Raw genomic sequence first — 15953 nt, forward strand, 5'->3', positions numbered from 1 at the left:
TGAGAATGAAGCGTAAATGCATGTAACCACAGTTTAATCGAGCAGTGTACTGTACAAAAATTCAAAATACTTTGAAAAGTAACTGAACCGGTGGATATGTAAAAAAATGGGGTAGTAGTAGATTGGAGCAAACATTTTCCAAAGAAACAACAACATTAAACAACAATTACAATGTTATAATACTTATAATGGAATTCAGTATGCTTGGCTAATGAAACCCCTTCAAGTGACATTCAATCGGAACTCGTGCACCCAACAGATTGGAAATTTCTCCAACAGCTGAGACATGTTTTTATCTCCCTCCGATTTAGTAAAAAAAACCGACCCTGTTAATTACCTTTTCAAACTTGAGGCATTTAGGTATCAAGTTATAGCCTATAAGACGCAAACCACGATTGGCATTAACCCACGTTATCTAAGGCTTCCTGTTTCATAAATCCAAACTCACCCTCGTTGTATGTTTAGACAAACATTAATTATGGCAAGCGCCACAGTCGTATTCATTTCCCCAGAAACGTTTCTCCAATAGTGGACGATGTGCGGAATTAAAGACTAACGCGATTTTCATTGATTGATAAAGTTGTTAACGCGGCTCGAGTTAATGTCTAACTTTAAATGCAAATTAACCGTCTGGTAGTGGAATAATTCCAAAGTTTTTACACGAGAATAATTGCGGAAGATATCGGGTCGTTTTCGAGAGGACACCAAATAAAAATGAAGACGTCAGATTGGAAAATTGCTTAACATAATCTCTGTGAATCGATTTTTAAATGTGCTTTGTAGTCTCATTAAATAGATCTCTGCTTTCTACTAACAGAACCAGACTCTAATGAACTAACAGTTGTTAATCGTTTTCAGTTGCTCAATTAGCTGGATTATTTCCTTTACGTTTAAAGTAGCCCCTGACACGCTAAGATCGTGCAAATTTAGTCCAACTAAAATAAACTAACCCTTAACTTTCTCTGTTAAATTATATTGATAATATTATTAAAATATAATGCCACACTGTTTCTCGTATCATCGTTCTTTCCTTTGGATTACTTTTTACTTTGATCTACCTACCTGGATATTACTAATTCCCATTACCCACGCAGTACGTGGATGATATTGAATTTTTATTTGGACCAGCCATCTTATTAAGGATTGGTATTGGCGCGTCATGGGATAGATGGGGTTTTTACATTACCGACATTAACCATGTGAATCTACTTCATTCTACCAACATTAGCACCTACTCGAAATTAATAATTTTGCTTTTGCCAGTGTAAAGTCATTCGAATTATTGATTCGTATTGAGTATTAATTGCAGTATTAATATCCGAATGCCTCCGTGCCAGACGTTAGCATTGCTATTTCGCTATATTTTATGTGTAGTGCGATTCACTACCCCTTTTTTTTCTTTGTTTGTATTGTTATTTGTTATAGATTTGCAGAACGCGCCCTTCTGAATTCAGACCGCTACGACCAGAATTCAAAGGTAAATTTTGTGATTTTCGCCCCGACTCTTTCATTTAACATTATTGATGACATACTGGTTTTCCATACAATCGACTTGTAATTATTACATTTGTTTGAAATTCCCTTAACAATTATACCTCCGTTGTTTCCTGCGGAAGCATAATTTGATATTAATAATTTCTTTTTAATAGAAATTAATTTAAATTCCAACATTGACATAGCAGATCTACAGGGACCTATTTGTAATACTTTTAAGATCATTGATTAAATTAAATTACGATTTTAACGTCAATTATTGTTTACGCCCTTACCTTTTGGTAAGTATTCTCTCCTCTCTTTTGAAATTTATTTAAGACTAAGTGGCGCCTATCCGGTTTACTATTACTACTTTTCCCTTTTTGTTTATATTTGCTAGTGTACAAGAACCCTGATATTCTCCCCGATCCACCTCTACTTTGCATGTGCTCACCTCAAGGTAATTGAGTTACATTGGCCCAAAGTGAACGTAACACATTCCTGTTTTTCAATAATTCTGTCACATACATTTTCAAAAGCGAACTTTGGATCAAGTCGCGACGGAGTACGAGAGGAGCTTTTTTTAATATGCCTATGCGGTTATAAAAACAGAGTGAACGCTTCGGTTGCGGTGGGCCCGTTTCATATTTGGGATCGGTAAGTGCCTCAATAAAAATCTGGTGAGAAAGGGAAGAGATTCTTACTCAAACTTTCGAAAAGGACCTATGCAGTTCGAGCGCTGCATTTTTAAAATCGCGTAAAAACGCCAAGCTTTCAAGGCGAATATTGTGAGTTATGTACGCCATTTTTGAAATCGCGTACAAATTTCATTTTGGGATCGAGTCCAGAAAAAACTCATTTTATGGACACCTGTGAGTTCGGAAAGTATTATGTTCTTGGCAGCGTGTGCGAAAAAATTATTGTGGGCCTGAATTTTTTGTTTTTGTTTTTTTTTAATTTATCTTTATGTTTTTCTCTTTTTTATTAATTAACTTCCTCCCTTCTTCATCTATAAATTATTATTGTCATTTATTGCAAATGGCATGCCACTAATCAATTAAACAACCAACTAATTCATATTAAATTAACTAATATAAATTCAATTTTGTACTCGGGAATTTCATTAAAAATTATTGTTAAGTATTAGGGTTAAGTGGAAGAGTAGATTATGAAACTCTCTTTTCATAAATCTGAACTTCGTCCAATTGAAGGTGTTGACGTTTGTTTTTATTTTCTACTTAATAGTAATGAATTCTGTTTATTAGTATGTACAGTGTTATACTTCAATAAATGACCATTATTATTATGATTATTAAATCTTCGCAATGATTGCACAATTCCCATAGAGCGCCAATAATTTACGCGATATTTTTTGTATTATTTTGTAAATGTATACGGCACCTACTGTTAAGTCATGGGACTTAGTAGGACCGACAACCGAATTTAATTATGGGAAAAAATAAATCAAAAATGAAAAATGAAATTAATATACCTAAGCTACAAAGAAACCAAATAAGCATTATATGAGTGTAAAGTTGAGATAGAAAGAACAAACAAAAAGAATTAAGATCCTCGTAGTCCAATAAATTGTTACCACGAAGGCGTTCGAATCCAAGATGCAAACATTTCGATGCGCAATTCTTTGAAATGGTAAGTTTACGTTAAAAAACCCGTTTATAATCAAGTTGGGCAAGTGATCTGTTTATACGAGGCGCTATTAAAATTATAAAAAAAAACGGCAACCGGTAAACAGTTTAAAGACAATTAATTTGTGCTTTCTTTTGCTGTAAATCCTCAGTTATAAGGGTAATTTTGGACATTTGCATACTGCGGAAGATTGGTAACCTTTCCAATCAGTAAAGTATCACTTTCAACAAGGCGTTCTACCATCCAATTTTCCAAATTGCTGCTAACCTTCCAGCCTTTCGTGGGAGAATATGTTAACGCATCGATAAGTGTAAGTAATTTTTTGTACGAGTGTAGAAACTGCGCTCTTATTGCACGTTTAGACATTTATATTTGGTTTGATAATTCTATTCCTTCTAAACTCGCAAATTGAGTACCTATTCTTTATGAACCGGCAGTATAGAGACAAATCATCTCTTGGGATTTTGGAAGCTTTAAATCCAAGTCCAAATTGTGATGGCATGCAAAAAGAAAGCAATTAACTTAGGAATACACAGAGGCGCGAATTGTGGTTATAAACCATTTGGAACATAATGCCAATGCTATAATGTAATCTGCATATTTCATTTTAATTTGCGATCGTCCGATTGTACCTTTAGGGATTTGAAAGAAAATAAGAAATCTTGTATTGCGCGCAATCTAAATCGGGCATCAAAAGTAACAGTTCCAGTACTGAATTGTTTATGAGCTACCCAATTTTGATGCAAATCTTAAATTTCTCCAGAGGAAATTACGGGAAGCAATCCTGCAAGTTTAGCGCCACGACTAAGGCTTATGGTCGTTCCGTCGGAAGTCGGATTTGCGCAGATGGCATCAATAATTACCCAAGTTCCCCGTGAAACACATTTTATGTAACAAGATTGATAAATTTTAAATAAAGAGGCTTCTCCCGGCGAGGGCGAGGGCGTAATCAAAAAATCGGGAACCGTGACAATGAATTGGTAGCAGCCGGCAGAATAAATAAGGACCGCGGAAATATTGCTCTGCGATGGAGTATTATTTTAGACATGGCGACTTTTGCGTTTGTCTTACGTTTTACACTTTTTATGACGCGCGTTTATTGGACCCGCTATTGAATATTCATTCGACAAGACGTGTAGGTACAGATACGTAGGTGTTTGAAATTTAATTTTGCCTCGCGCTGACCAGAAAAAGTGAACGGAAGACAGTTTTAAATTTCCCAGAAGGAAAAGTACACAGGATGCATGGGCCGATATATTTTCAAAGGAGAAGGCAATTTCAATGGGGGAAAAATCGAGCCGAATGATTTATGAATACGCACTAAGAAATTGGTGTATTTGATACGAACGGAAATTAGAGTTATGACTGTATTAATCATTTTGAGAATTTGAGGGTCTGCATGACGATTGTTGCATAATTACCTAACATCGATTTGTAGCATTGCATAGAAGGGAAAAGGGTGGATGCCCTAACGATCTCGAAAGGAGCTTTCTTATAACGTTTGGATTTTTTGCCTTCAAATTCTCACATAAATGCGTGCGTTTATATTTCTCCTCTTTGCTGATACTCTTTAAATTTCCTTTCCCGGATGACAGAGGGCATAATCGCTTCCCGATCTTTATCGCGCTCCAAAATGAATACCTATACGATTTTTTATACAGACTCACGCAATAGTGTTCTACAAGAAATATGTTTAATTTCTTTTTTCGCGGTATGAAACTCTCAACCCTTAACTTTCACTTTCTTATCTGAATTCTATCAATAATTTTTTTAAAAATAATCCACGAATAGGATGAAATGAAATTAAATCAAATATTGAAAGAACTTACCCTTTTTACTTGATTCTTTGAATTTGGTTTCAGGGCAATTTCCTGGTTAATAAATAATAATATTTCCAACGTGATATTCACGAAAATATATTGAAAAAATCAAACTCAATCCAGGTAAAGGAGTAGCTTTACATTTTCTTTTAAGAGTACCTTGATTAAACCTCACTGTTTATGATTACGGTTTCTAACCCCTTCTTTGATTTAAAGTAGTGTTTCCACGCGCGATAATTTCTTAACACCAGAATGAAATTGCGATATTCGAAGGTTATACTTTCCACTAAATGAAACAATGAGATTTGAACTTCCGTAACTGTCCCGGTCAAAACCAAAACTGTTTCATTTGTTGAAAACGGGACCTTAAAGCGCTCACTTCGAATACATCGTGAGTAATCTGTTCACCCCAACGTCAAAAAAACGCAAATTTCTTTTATCGGGATCCAAACTGATCACTCTGAATGGCAAAACGCGAATCGCTTAGAAGTTCTCCAAAACAAATCCCCCTTTTAATTACCGAGTTAAATTTTGAACGCCCACAATGGCGGATTATTACTCAAAATGGCGATGTCTAAAATTTTCAGTGGTTACTGCCTTTTTTACTATCAACCCTAAACGGCTGTTAATGTAAAACATGCACGTTCAGCAAATTCTACAGTACGGATTTCTCTCATGACGAGTTCACAAATGTAATACTAAATTGCTGTGTAAACAATGTCGGTTTGGGACGTTGAGGTTTAGGTCAGGTATGCGGGTGTTCTAATTACTAATCAAATGCTCATTACAACTCATGTTAATCAATTTCGGAGGATTATTTACGAATAAACTGATAACGTAGCTGCTTTGTTTATTTATTTCATTGTAAAAGAAAGGGTGTTTCTTAGAATTAAGGTTAAGAAATTTTTTTCTCAATTTCTGTTATCAATTTTGTTTTGCTAATGCATTTGTGACAGTTCCAACTTGATTTATTGGGTTTTTCGTTTATTTTTTAAAAGATTAATGTAATTGTCTGAAGATAAGGTGGCTTTTTAATCAGAAAAAAATGTTTGTTTTCGTAGAAATGTTATAGTTTAGATAATTTCGAATCAAATTTCGCGTACGTGACAAAAAGACGCGTCCGGTCGCAAATGTTGATTGGTTTATCGAGTTTCCAAGGGCTGTTTATTGGATAAGAATTTTTTCGAGTGTGAGTGAGGGATGTCCGTTTAAATACTGGAGTTCAACGCTTTTTGCCAAGTCCCAGGCCGCGGTGCCGTCCGTCTGAAGTCGCTTTTTCGTCAAGTTAGAAGTTTATTAATTGCGAGGCCGAGTTGCTGTTGAAAGTTGACACGACACGCGTGTCTACAATTGGTGGCGTATTTTTGCGTTCAGTCAGATATCACAATCAATGTCTCTACATAGTCCAGTCAATAGAGACCTAAATAGGGGAGTTTAGTCAAAAATTTGGTGTCCAAGAGGTTATGACTGATTCTTATGTATTTTTTGGCGTAGATTCCGAATTTTTAATCTCCCACCAACCTTAGGGGGGGGGAACCCCCCCAAAAATGCAAAAAACCCCAAAATTTCGGCCCAAAATTCAGAATTTTGGAAAAATCTCGCTAAATTTAGATTTTTGGCCCAAAGTACCTTAGTTCAAAATTAAAGTACACAAAATTTGCAGGAAAAGTGATATATACACTTTTGGTCTAGGACCAACGGGGGCGGAGATAAGAGGGGGGTCAAAAAAGGGTACTTTGTTGGAAAACGTGAAAAAAACGGAATTTCTCTGAATAACTCGCTAAATGTTGGTTTTAGAGAAAAAACTCAAAGGACCAAAATGAAAGTAGACGAAAAATTACTTCGGAAAGTGCCCGTGTGCGGAGCCGATGAAGGGGGGGAGGAGGGGGAGGGGGCGAGCGCAAAACCTCTCTTCCTGGCGCCGCGCGACGGCACTGGCATAAGGCGCTATACGCGCAGTTTCGGGTATCTCTGGCGGCCTCGGTCCCGGTCATAACGGATGCTTCTTTGTCCTTATTTTAGAAAGGGGCCTCTGGCTTCCCCCTCCCTCTTGTTGGTCGTTTGTATGCTTTTTGTGTCCTCTGGAAACCAGTTCAAGATCCCTCTTCAGTGCGTCTGTGTTGTCGCGTCGTGCGCATCACGCTATATTGCTCCGTGCTTATTTACTATTTTTCGCCTGAGCCAGTAGAGGTTGAGTTTTTATTTAAAGATGGCCTAAAAAAGTGCGAAAGTAACGTTTCTTGCTGTCCGCCATGCAAATCAGAATTTCAGACAAATACTACAATCTCCCCCAAAAATTGTAACTCGAGCACTAAATAAACAAGTATAAATTGTGCACAACTCCTGTGCAGATAAAGCGCATTTTTTTAACCGAAATAGCTTTTGTATGGACATCACCAATGGATATATTTCTTGCAGACGTTTCAATCGCCCTTTGATAGTACCCTCTTCCGACAATCCGTTCTTGAGGTATAAGGTAATATACCCGATCACGATAAGAGGTCGAGGAGGAGGGCTATGGTTGGTAGAAATTAATTCCTTGCGTTGAGACCTTTCATTAGAGTACCATGAAGGTTAAAACTAGTTTCACTCTCTCCCCTCGAGAGTATATGCAAGCGAACAAACTCAAAACGCACAGGCGCGCGAGCACGATATTACAGAAAATTTCGGTAAAAACAACAAACTTTTAACCGAAAAATAGTAAATAATAAAATAAATAAGCACGGAGCAATATAGCGTGATGCACACGACGCGACAACACAGACGCACTGAAGAGGGATCTTGAACTGGTTTCCAGAGGACACAAAAAGCATACAAACGACCAACAAGAGGGAGGGGGAAGCCAGAGGCCCCTTTCTAAAATAAGGACAAAGAAGCATCCGTTATGACCGGGACCGAGGCCGCCAGAGATACCCGAAACTGCGCGTATAGCGCCTTATGCCAGTGCCGTCGCGCGGCGCCAGGAAGAGAGGTTTTGCGCTCGCCCCCTCCCCCTCCTCCTCCCCTTCATCGGCTCCGCACACGTGCACTTTCCGAAGTAATTTTTCGTCTACTTTCATTTTGGTCCTTTGAGTTTTTTCTCTAAAACCAACATTTAGCGAGTTATTCAGAGAAATTCCGTTTTTTTCACGTTTTCCAACAAAGTACCCTTTTTGACCCCCCTCTTATCTCCGCCCCCGTTGGTCCTAGACCAAAAGTGTATATATCACTTTTCCTGCAAATTTTGTGTACTTTAATTTTGAACTAAGGTACTTTGGGCCAAAAATCTAAATTTAGCGAGATTTTTCCAAAATTCTGAATTTTGGGCCGAAATTTTGGGGTTTTTTGCATTTTTGGGGGGGTTCCCACCCCCTAAGGTTGGTGGGAGATTAAAAATTCGGAATCTACGCCAAAAAATACATAAGAATCAGTCATAACCTCTTGGACACCAAATTTTTGACTAAACTTTTCTCTATTATTGACTGGACTAAACAACCTGTTTGAGGAATTGAATTAAGAAGCCCAAATTTTTGTGCGTCGCGTGTCGGCTAAATACGTTGTTTCCGTTTGAAATTAGTGTTTTTGTGTGCCCGGATTTTATGAGAATTTTGTAACTCGATGACCGTAATTATTAATTTGTTAATTATTTTAATTAATCGAACGCATATGCGTGGTTTGTTTATACGGACGCTGTGGTCCAATTTTGTTAAATATGATTTTATATTTAATTGTGGCCGCAGAATAAATTTTTGTTTATGTAAAATCATGCAAGTCGCGTGTTTATTGGATCCCTTTAACGATTCAGAGATAAGTCCCATGCTTAATTACGATTTATTTTGTTGTCCCGCGTTCAATGTTCATTTCACGTGCTTTCAAAGATTTGGTATGACATTTTTGGAGTTTAACGAGTTTGATCTTGACCATTGCTTGGAATCAGGTCTAAGTCTAAAGAACTGAATTATTTTTGTTGTGCCGGGGTGCGGATGTACACTAAGAGGAATTTCAAACTAGTTAAGTTTAAGGTGTTTTGTCAGGGTTAGGGTCACAGCAATATCCTGAGGGGTGCCACACTACCAGGCGCGGATAAGGGAACGGCCTAAGTGAATGGGGATACGTGACGCATAGGTTAATGTTAAGGATAAGAATGCTCGTGACTTAGGAAACAGCAAGTGGTAGCAACCAAAAACAGTATCACGGATCAGCTAACACCCCGGCTGTCGTGTCGTGTCCAAGGGTTTGGTTTCTTTCCCTCCTACCACTACTCGCGGGATACATATCCAAAAATAAAAACAAAAAAGCCAAAAAAAACCTACTCGCAGAGCACCTGGGGAACCTAAAAAAATCTCTCCGTGACAGCGCGCCGAAAGCTAAAAAAGATGAGGCGAGAACCAGGGGGCTCTAGGCAACCTGCCCTCTCATCTACTGGCGAGGGACAACCTCCACTGAACAAGGGGGGGTGAGAGTGAGCATCCATGCCTTACTCCTTCTTTGATCTCGGCCCTAATTTGATGTTCCCCCATCTCTTCCCTGTACAGACTCTCAATCCCCGGTCGATCGTTAAATTGTATACCAATTTTCTTCACTATCTTAAAAAATTGTTGCCAATTCACCTTATCAAATGTCTTCTCGAGATCTACAAAGGCTATGGAAGTATCCTGATCTTTTGGCAGTCGGTTTTTAAATATTAATCTAAAGGCCAGGATAGCTTCTCTCCCCTTCCTAAATCCAAAACGGATCCATAATCAAAATAGCTTCTCTATTACTTTCTATTTCTTACATTATGATGCCCGTGAAGATTTTATATACTTGGGTAATGGATTATCTCAATGCTTCTTGGGTAATCTTATTACCGCGTTGTTTTTTTCCAATTAATTTTTTATAAAAGATAACTTATCTCTAATGGAATATTATTAGTGTACATTTGCTAATGATCGGATAATCTCATTTGGAGTGAAACGCGTTAACCCACAACACGCACACACAAATCATGATGTTTCCAATTTCTGGAAAAGTGGCCCTCATAACTGGCGGTTCCGAAGGAATTGGGGCAGCAATCGCAAAGGAGCTGTTGCGAGCTGGGTTAAAGGTATGATCCATTTCAGGGTATTGGTGTGAATTCTAGTTTTTTTTAGGGAGTTACCATTCTAGGGAGAAGCGCAGATAAGGGAACGCGAATGGTCGAGGAACTAACCAAAGAGTTTGGAAAGGGAAAAGCCATATTTATCAGAGCTGATGTGTCGACTAAAGAAGAGATTGAAGGTAGGTATTTTTCACATGTGTAAGTACACACTTTTTAGAGCAAGATTTCAGAGGCATTTAAAAAAACTGTAGAAATATTCAATAATATAGACATCGTTGTAAATAATGCTGTAACACTCACAAAGGACTGGGATAGATATATTACAGCGAATCTGGTAAGTAGAATAATGCGCATAATACTTTCAGTTCTCGTTTTAAACTAGTGACAGTAGTTTGTTCTTTCATAGCAAGTTCAAACTTACCGCCACAAAATGCCGCACCCAATCACAACGCAGCACTGACGTCAGAAAAGGGGGAGGGATGGCTGTTCAATACAATTACATATCTGACTTTGCTTTGGTTACCGCAGGAGTTCCGCAGAGATCTAACCACGGTCGCATACAGTTCATTGTCTTCTTCACATTCTTTTCTGATTTAAAGATTTTTACAAATAATTGAACACTGCGAATGGTATCCAAAAAATGCCTAAACATGTCCAAATGCAAAGTCGTTTCGTTTTTAAGAAAATCTCAATCCATTTTGCAACCCTACCAATATAATGACATTCAGTTTAAGCGTTGTACATCAGTCACGGGTTTGGGTTTTTTAAATTTTAACTAACCTACTATTTACAGACTGGAACAATCGCAGGCACCATGCTGGCATACGAAACCTACCTACCAAAGTACGCAAGCGATAACAAGGGTGTAATAATAATCATGTCCTCCCAATCCGGACTATACGGCGAACCGTCCGCCCCCCTTTATGCAGCCAGTAAATCGGGTGGTATTGCTTTAACAATCAGTATGGGATCCGAATATCATTACAATCGAACGGGAATCAAAGTTATTGCAGTATGCCCAGGGTATACTGATACGCCTGGTGTAGGGGTAGGTGAAGGTAATTTTGAAGGACGCGCCTACTATGAAGCTTTCCTTGAACTTATAAAAGATCAACCAACTCCCCAACCGTAAGGCACTCAGCTCTGAGAGGTCGTGTTCAAATTGTGTTTCATCTTACAGTGCATCAGCCGTAGGAAAGGCAGTTGTCACGATCATAAAAGAAGCGCGCAGTGGATCCATTTGGATGGTGCACGATAGCCAATCCCCTTATGAGGTTAAAATGGAAGTGGTGAAGGTATAGCGCACCCACCAAACACGCAAGGCAACATATGTATGACCTATACTATATGTTTATATATGCTCCAAGATGGCTATTGATTCGAACTAATTATAATCCATTGCAATGTCAATAGTTTAAGATAAAAGTCTACAATCTAATTTCCAGATTATAAAATAAAGGTCTCCGACTTGCAACGAACGCGGTAAAGAGATCGGTTCTAGGGAATTTATTCGCTCGACAGCCACACAAAATTATCTAACCCTCCATCTCCAAGACCTTATAGGCCAGTCAAAAGCGACACAAAAAATCGGTAAATTCGCAAAACCTGATGCTTCTCTGATTTTTACCACCCCCACGTTTGTAAGGGAGGTAAGGGAGGTGTATTGGGGGAAAAAATTACCCCCCCCCCCCACTTTTTTTGAAGGAAATATACGTTTTGAAGCACCAAGAATTCGAATCAAACAAAATCTCGATGATGTCTGTCCGTCAGTCGGTCTGTACCTACTCTTATTTCCGGCTAAATGGCGGAAAGGTGTGGAACCTAATTTGGTACACATATTCTTAGACATCAATGGGCAGGATCGCGCATGCGCAGGTGGTTATTGTGCTAGACACAGCATGTTTTTTTAGTATGTTGTTTGGACCCATTTTGGTAGTGAGAAAATCGAAGCACACGAAACATAGTCAGATTTTCGGGCTTTTTCCAGTTTTTGCTCTATATCCCTTACACTATGCACCTTTTGTTGAAAGCCACGATATACGTTTTTGAAGACTAATAATCTGTGACAATTTAGGCATTTTTCCAGAAAAGTAAGTATCAGATCACTTTTTTGTTGCATGAAATGAATGTTAAACAAGAAACACGGGCCGAGAAGAAAGGCTGTAAGGGCTGAACCGAATCGCTGGGAAAACGTCGGGGACTGCTACTTTCTCAAGGAACGAAAAAGTCATCTCTTGGGCAACACCTACCGCTATTCTGCAGTATCAGCGGAAATTGTATTTCACGCATTGTCCATCGTCAAGAAGATGCTCTTGAAGGACAAAAACAAGGTTCGTTTCATTGAGCTGCTCTGTTCTGGTTTTACTTTGAAGGGGATTAAGACTGCTCTACAAAAATGACCACGTCATCATCGTTAGAAACGATCTCTACGATCTAGGATCCAGAGGTGAGGCGGGTTGCATCCAGTTCTCCACCAGTGCGCTCAACCAAAGGGATGTGGTGGTACCACCTGGATTTGAACTGTTGGTCCGTGCATTTACTGTGTACGACATCACCTCTGCCCCTTTCCGGCAGGGGGAGATGAAAATGTGGAGCCACTTCAGACCGAACCAAGTACTAGTGAACCAAGCAACAGTTTTCCTCCACCTAGACCAGCAAGTCCCAGCAGCCGAGTACAAGTGTCTAGTTGCCTTATATCGAGGAGATGAGACGACAGACACCCTCAACGATGTACGCTTCCATACTTTTGTCAACACCGCAGCCAACGCCAAAGAGCGATTTTGAGTATGTGCCTATATTTGATTGATTACTGTAATTTTGATTACTTACGTTTATATTAAAATACATTTCACCGTTCGTTAAATGATTACATACCTTCTTTTTCATTACCGCACTAAAAAACAAATAAGATGAAGGAAAGGTTTTGTAATCAGAAAAATGCGATCGTACTTTATACAGGGTGGTGACTTGCGTAACGCATCATAGGGATTTCAATGTAAAATTCATAACATGCGATTATTGGCTCCCCAAATTATTTTAGAGCAAAAATGTAAAAAGGTTTTTTGTACAAAAATTTTTTTTACGCCAATCAACCGTATTAGTTTTCAATTTTTTTTATATAAAGAGGGAAAATTGGAAAAATAAAACCCGCACCTTTTTCAATAATCTGCGATGCCATGGAATTTTCTAAAACAAAAAGATATCCAGTTATCAATTAACTCGAAATGGATTTTATGAATGACTTGGTTACTGTCTTGCAGTTAATGGTGACTTATTCGAACATTTATTGCAAATTGTTATATTAGGAAACCGTTTTTAGTAATTTGGTCGTTCTTTATGTTGAATTCGCTGTTCTAAATATTATACTTTTTGATAGAATATGATTTCTTTCATAGCAGACATTCCATGGCATGTCGGATATTGGCGTAGTTTTTGTATTATAAAATTCCATGGCATCACAGATTATTGAAAAAGATGCGGGTTTTATTTTTCCAATTTTCCGTCTTTATTATGCAACAAATTGAAAACTAATACGGTTGATGGACGTAAAAAATTTTTTTCTACAAAAAACCTTTTTACATTTTTGCTCTAAAATAATTTGGGGAGCCAATAATGGCATGTTATGAATTTTACATTGAAATCCCTATAATGCGTGACGCAAGTCACTACCCTGTATAGGTTTTTCCTAGGGTTTTTCTGAGATTTTGAGGGAATTACGAGGCCCACAGAATCCGCTCTACGCTTTATTTGAAGATAAAAATTGCCGACAACTGCTATTCTATGAGTTCTACTTGTAGCATCAATGGTTTAGACGCAATAAAGAAGGTCTAAAGTTACCATTTAAGTTAGTTTTTGGAACTTTGTACAATCATAATCACAAGATGTAGAACGTTAACGAAAACGACGACATCGAAAAGTCCTAAACCTTATCAACATAAACCGGTGTACTATTATACTGCAATATTTTTAGTTTAATTATGTACTGCCTTAATTTTATTTTTTGTGTTTTACTTTTATTTCTAGGATGAAATCAAAATTATTATTATTTATTATTTTCTTAACTGCAATAAATTATTGAATGTTCGTGCGGTTTCAGCAGTTATATTTATATCCCTTTCAGAATATCTATTAGGTAGTGAACAGGTATCTAGTAATCTAGTAGCACATGGATGTTTTACACTCGATGTTTTTTTTGTCCAAATATCAAGTAGCCGTAGACGTAAAAAAACAATTAAGCTTTATTTTGTAATAAACTTGATATATGGACAAAAAAACATCGTCTGTTAAACATTCATGCGCTACTAGATTAAAATTTAGTTTTCTTTTTGATAGGGAAAGAATTGAATACTTGAGAAAAACAAAATACTATCGTAAAAAGAATGTTTTTAGATTTCAATAATATAAAAAATTTGCTGTGGCTAGCAGCCTTTTCTTTTATGTCTAAGAATATGTGTGCGAAATTTGGTTCCAATCGGTTCAGCCGGTTAGCCCGAAATGAAAGTACAGACGGACATCATCGAGATTTTATTTGATTCGGATTCCTGGTGCTTCAAAACGTGTATTTCTGTACAAAAATGGAGGGGGGAGTCATTTTTTACCACAATGCCTTACTAACGTGCGGGTGGTAAAAATGATAGCATTCCATTAAAAAAAAGTTGAAAGTCGCCATTTTGAAATAATTCGTTCAATTGAAAATCGGATATCACCATCGCGCAAAGAAAATGTCCTGAAATATATTACTACCAAATATTTTGAAAGTAGTACCCATAGTGTGGCTAAAAAAATAAGGCGTTTACTCTGAAACAGGCGGTATATTTTTGTATCCAAAGTCAATGGTTGTGATTCTTTTTCCATTTTTGTACCGCGTGTCACAGGATACCTACGCTTTGAAAGAATTTTCTACGTCTCCCTCAATATTTAGACACGGGAATGGGGACGTGTCCCCATTATTCCCTTAATCTGTCGCCACATTTAGGAAGGTGTAACCGAGGAGTGTATTTTCGTCACGATTCTAGCTAAGTCGCGCGTTTAATTTTTCGTTCCTCGACAGGAGCTTTTTCGAATACAACCATCGACTTATAATAAATGGACTGCGCGTACCAATGTCAAGCACGGATGCTGCAGGTGAGAGAGAAGGAAGAATTAAGAGGTCCAGCTGTCTCTTACCGTTACACATCTGATTGGTTCTTTCAACAGGAGCAATCGCGATCGCATTCAAATTAAATCAGATGCGTAACCGTAAAGGACAGCTTGTCCTCTTAGTTGTCCCTTCTCTCTCATCTGCAGTATCCGCGCTTATCATTGACACGCGCAGTTCATTTATTACACCGATCAACAACAAAAATATTTTTTTTTTGCGCATGGGATTTACATAATATATTCTGACTATAATAAGCAAAAATAAATAAAAAGTGCAATTAGACATCGAAAATATTTGCTTTTACAAAAGTTATAGCGATTTGATCGAAAGCTTTCAGGGGTGAAAATTAAAGCTGGAATCTTTGTTTCGCTCAAATAAAAAGAATAATGGAGGGTGATATTTTCCCGCGGTTACTTAGCAAAGAGGGAACAAAATCCTGGAACAGTTTTAAGGCAATAGTCCATGGTTTCCCGTTCAGTGTTTCCTGGGAAACCATAGAGCTGAAAATTATGACGAGCTGACAGGTTTTGGTTTTGCATCATCGGGTATAAAATGTCTCTAAAGATGCACAGGTTTAGACTAATTTAAGGATAACATGGGAGCCTATTCGGAATAACAAGGACAACCCTTTCATCAAGACATAATGGAATTTAGGCACGTTACCAAGGCCAGTACCCTGGAAGCATGATGGAAGATCATATTTGGAGGGTTGATGAGAAAAACTTCAGTTGAACATGACAAAAACAGCAAAACTGTTCCATTTTTAAACATTTAGACTCTAAGGCAAACAAATTATAAATGTAGGAACGTTACC

At 37.8% G+C, this 15953-nt stretch overlaps 2 protein-coding genes across 2 annotated transcripts in view; one reads left to right on the plus strand and one right to left on the minus strand.

Annotated features, from left to right (window-relative positions):
* The window catches only part of LOC116166381, a 105382-nt gene that overhangs the window by 51967 nt on the left and 37462 nt on the right, over positions 1 to 15953 (minus strand). The window lies entirely within an intron of this gene.
* On the plus strand, positions 9847 to 11477 carry LOC116167108 (15-hydroxyprostaglandin dehydrogenase [NAD(+)]-like). The gene is made up of 5 exons (XM_031482349.1): positions 9847 to 10005; positions 10052 to 10178; positions 10230 to 10333; positions 10793 to 11127; positions 11180 to 11477. Exons 1-5 carry the CDS (start codon positions 9907 to 9909, stop codon positions 11298 to 11300), a joined length of 786 nt encoding a protein of 261 aa, XP_031338209.1. The 5' UTR covers positions 9847 to 9906; the 3' UTR covers positions 11301 to 11477.

This window comes from Photinus pyralis, unplaced genomic scaffold, assembly GCF_008802855.1.
Source record: "Photinus pyralis isolate 1611_PpyrPB1 unplaced genomic scaffold, Ppyr1.3 Ppyr1.4_LG3b, whole genome shotgun sequence".
Classification (NCBI taxonomy): Eukaryota; Metazoa; Arthropoda; class Insecta; order Coleoptera; family Lampyridae; genus Photinus; species Photinus pyralis.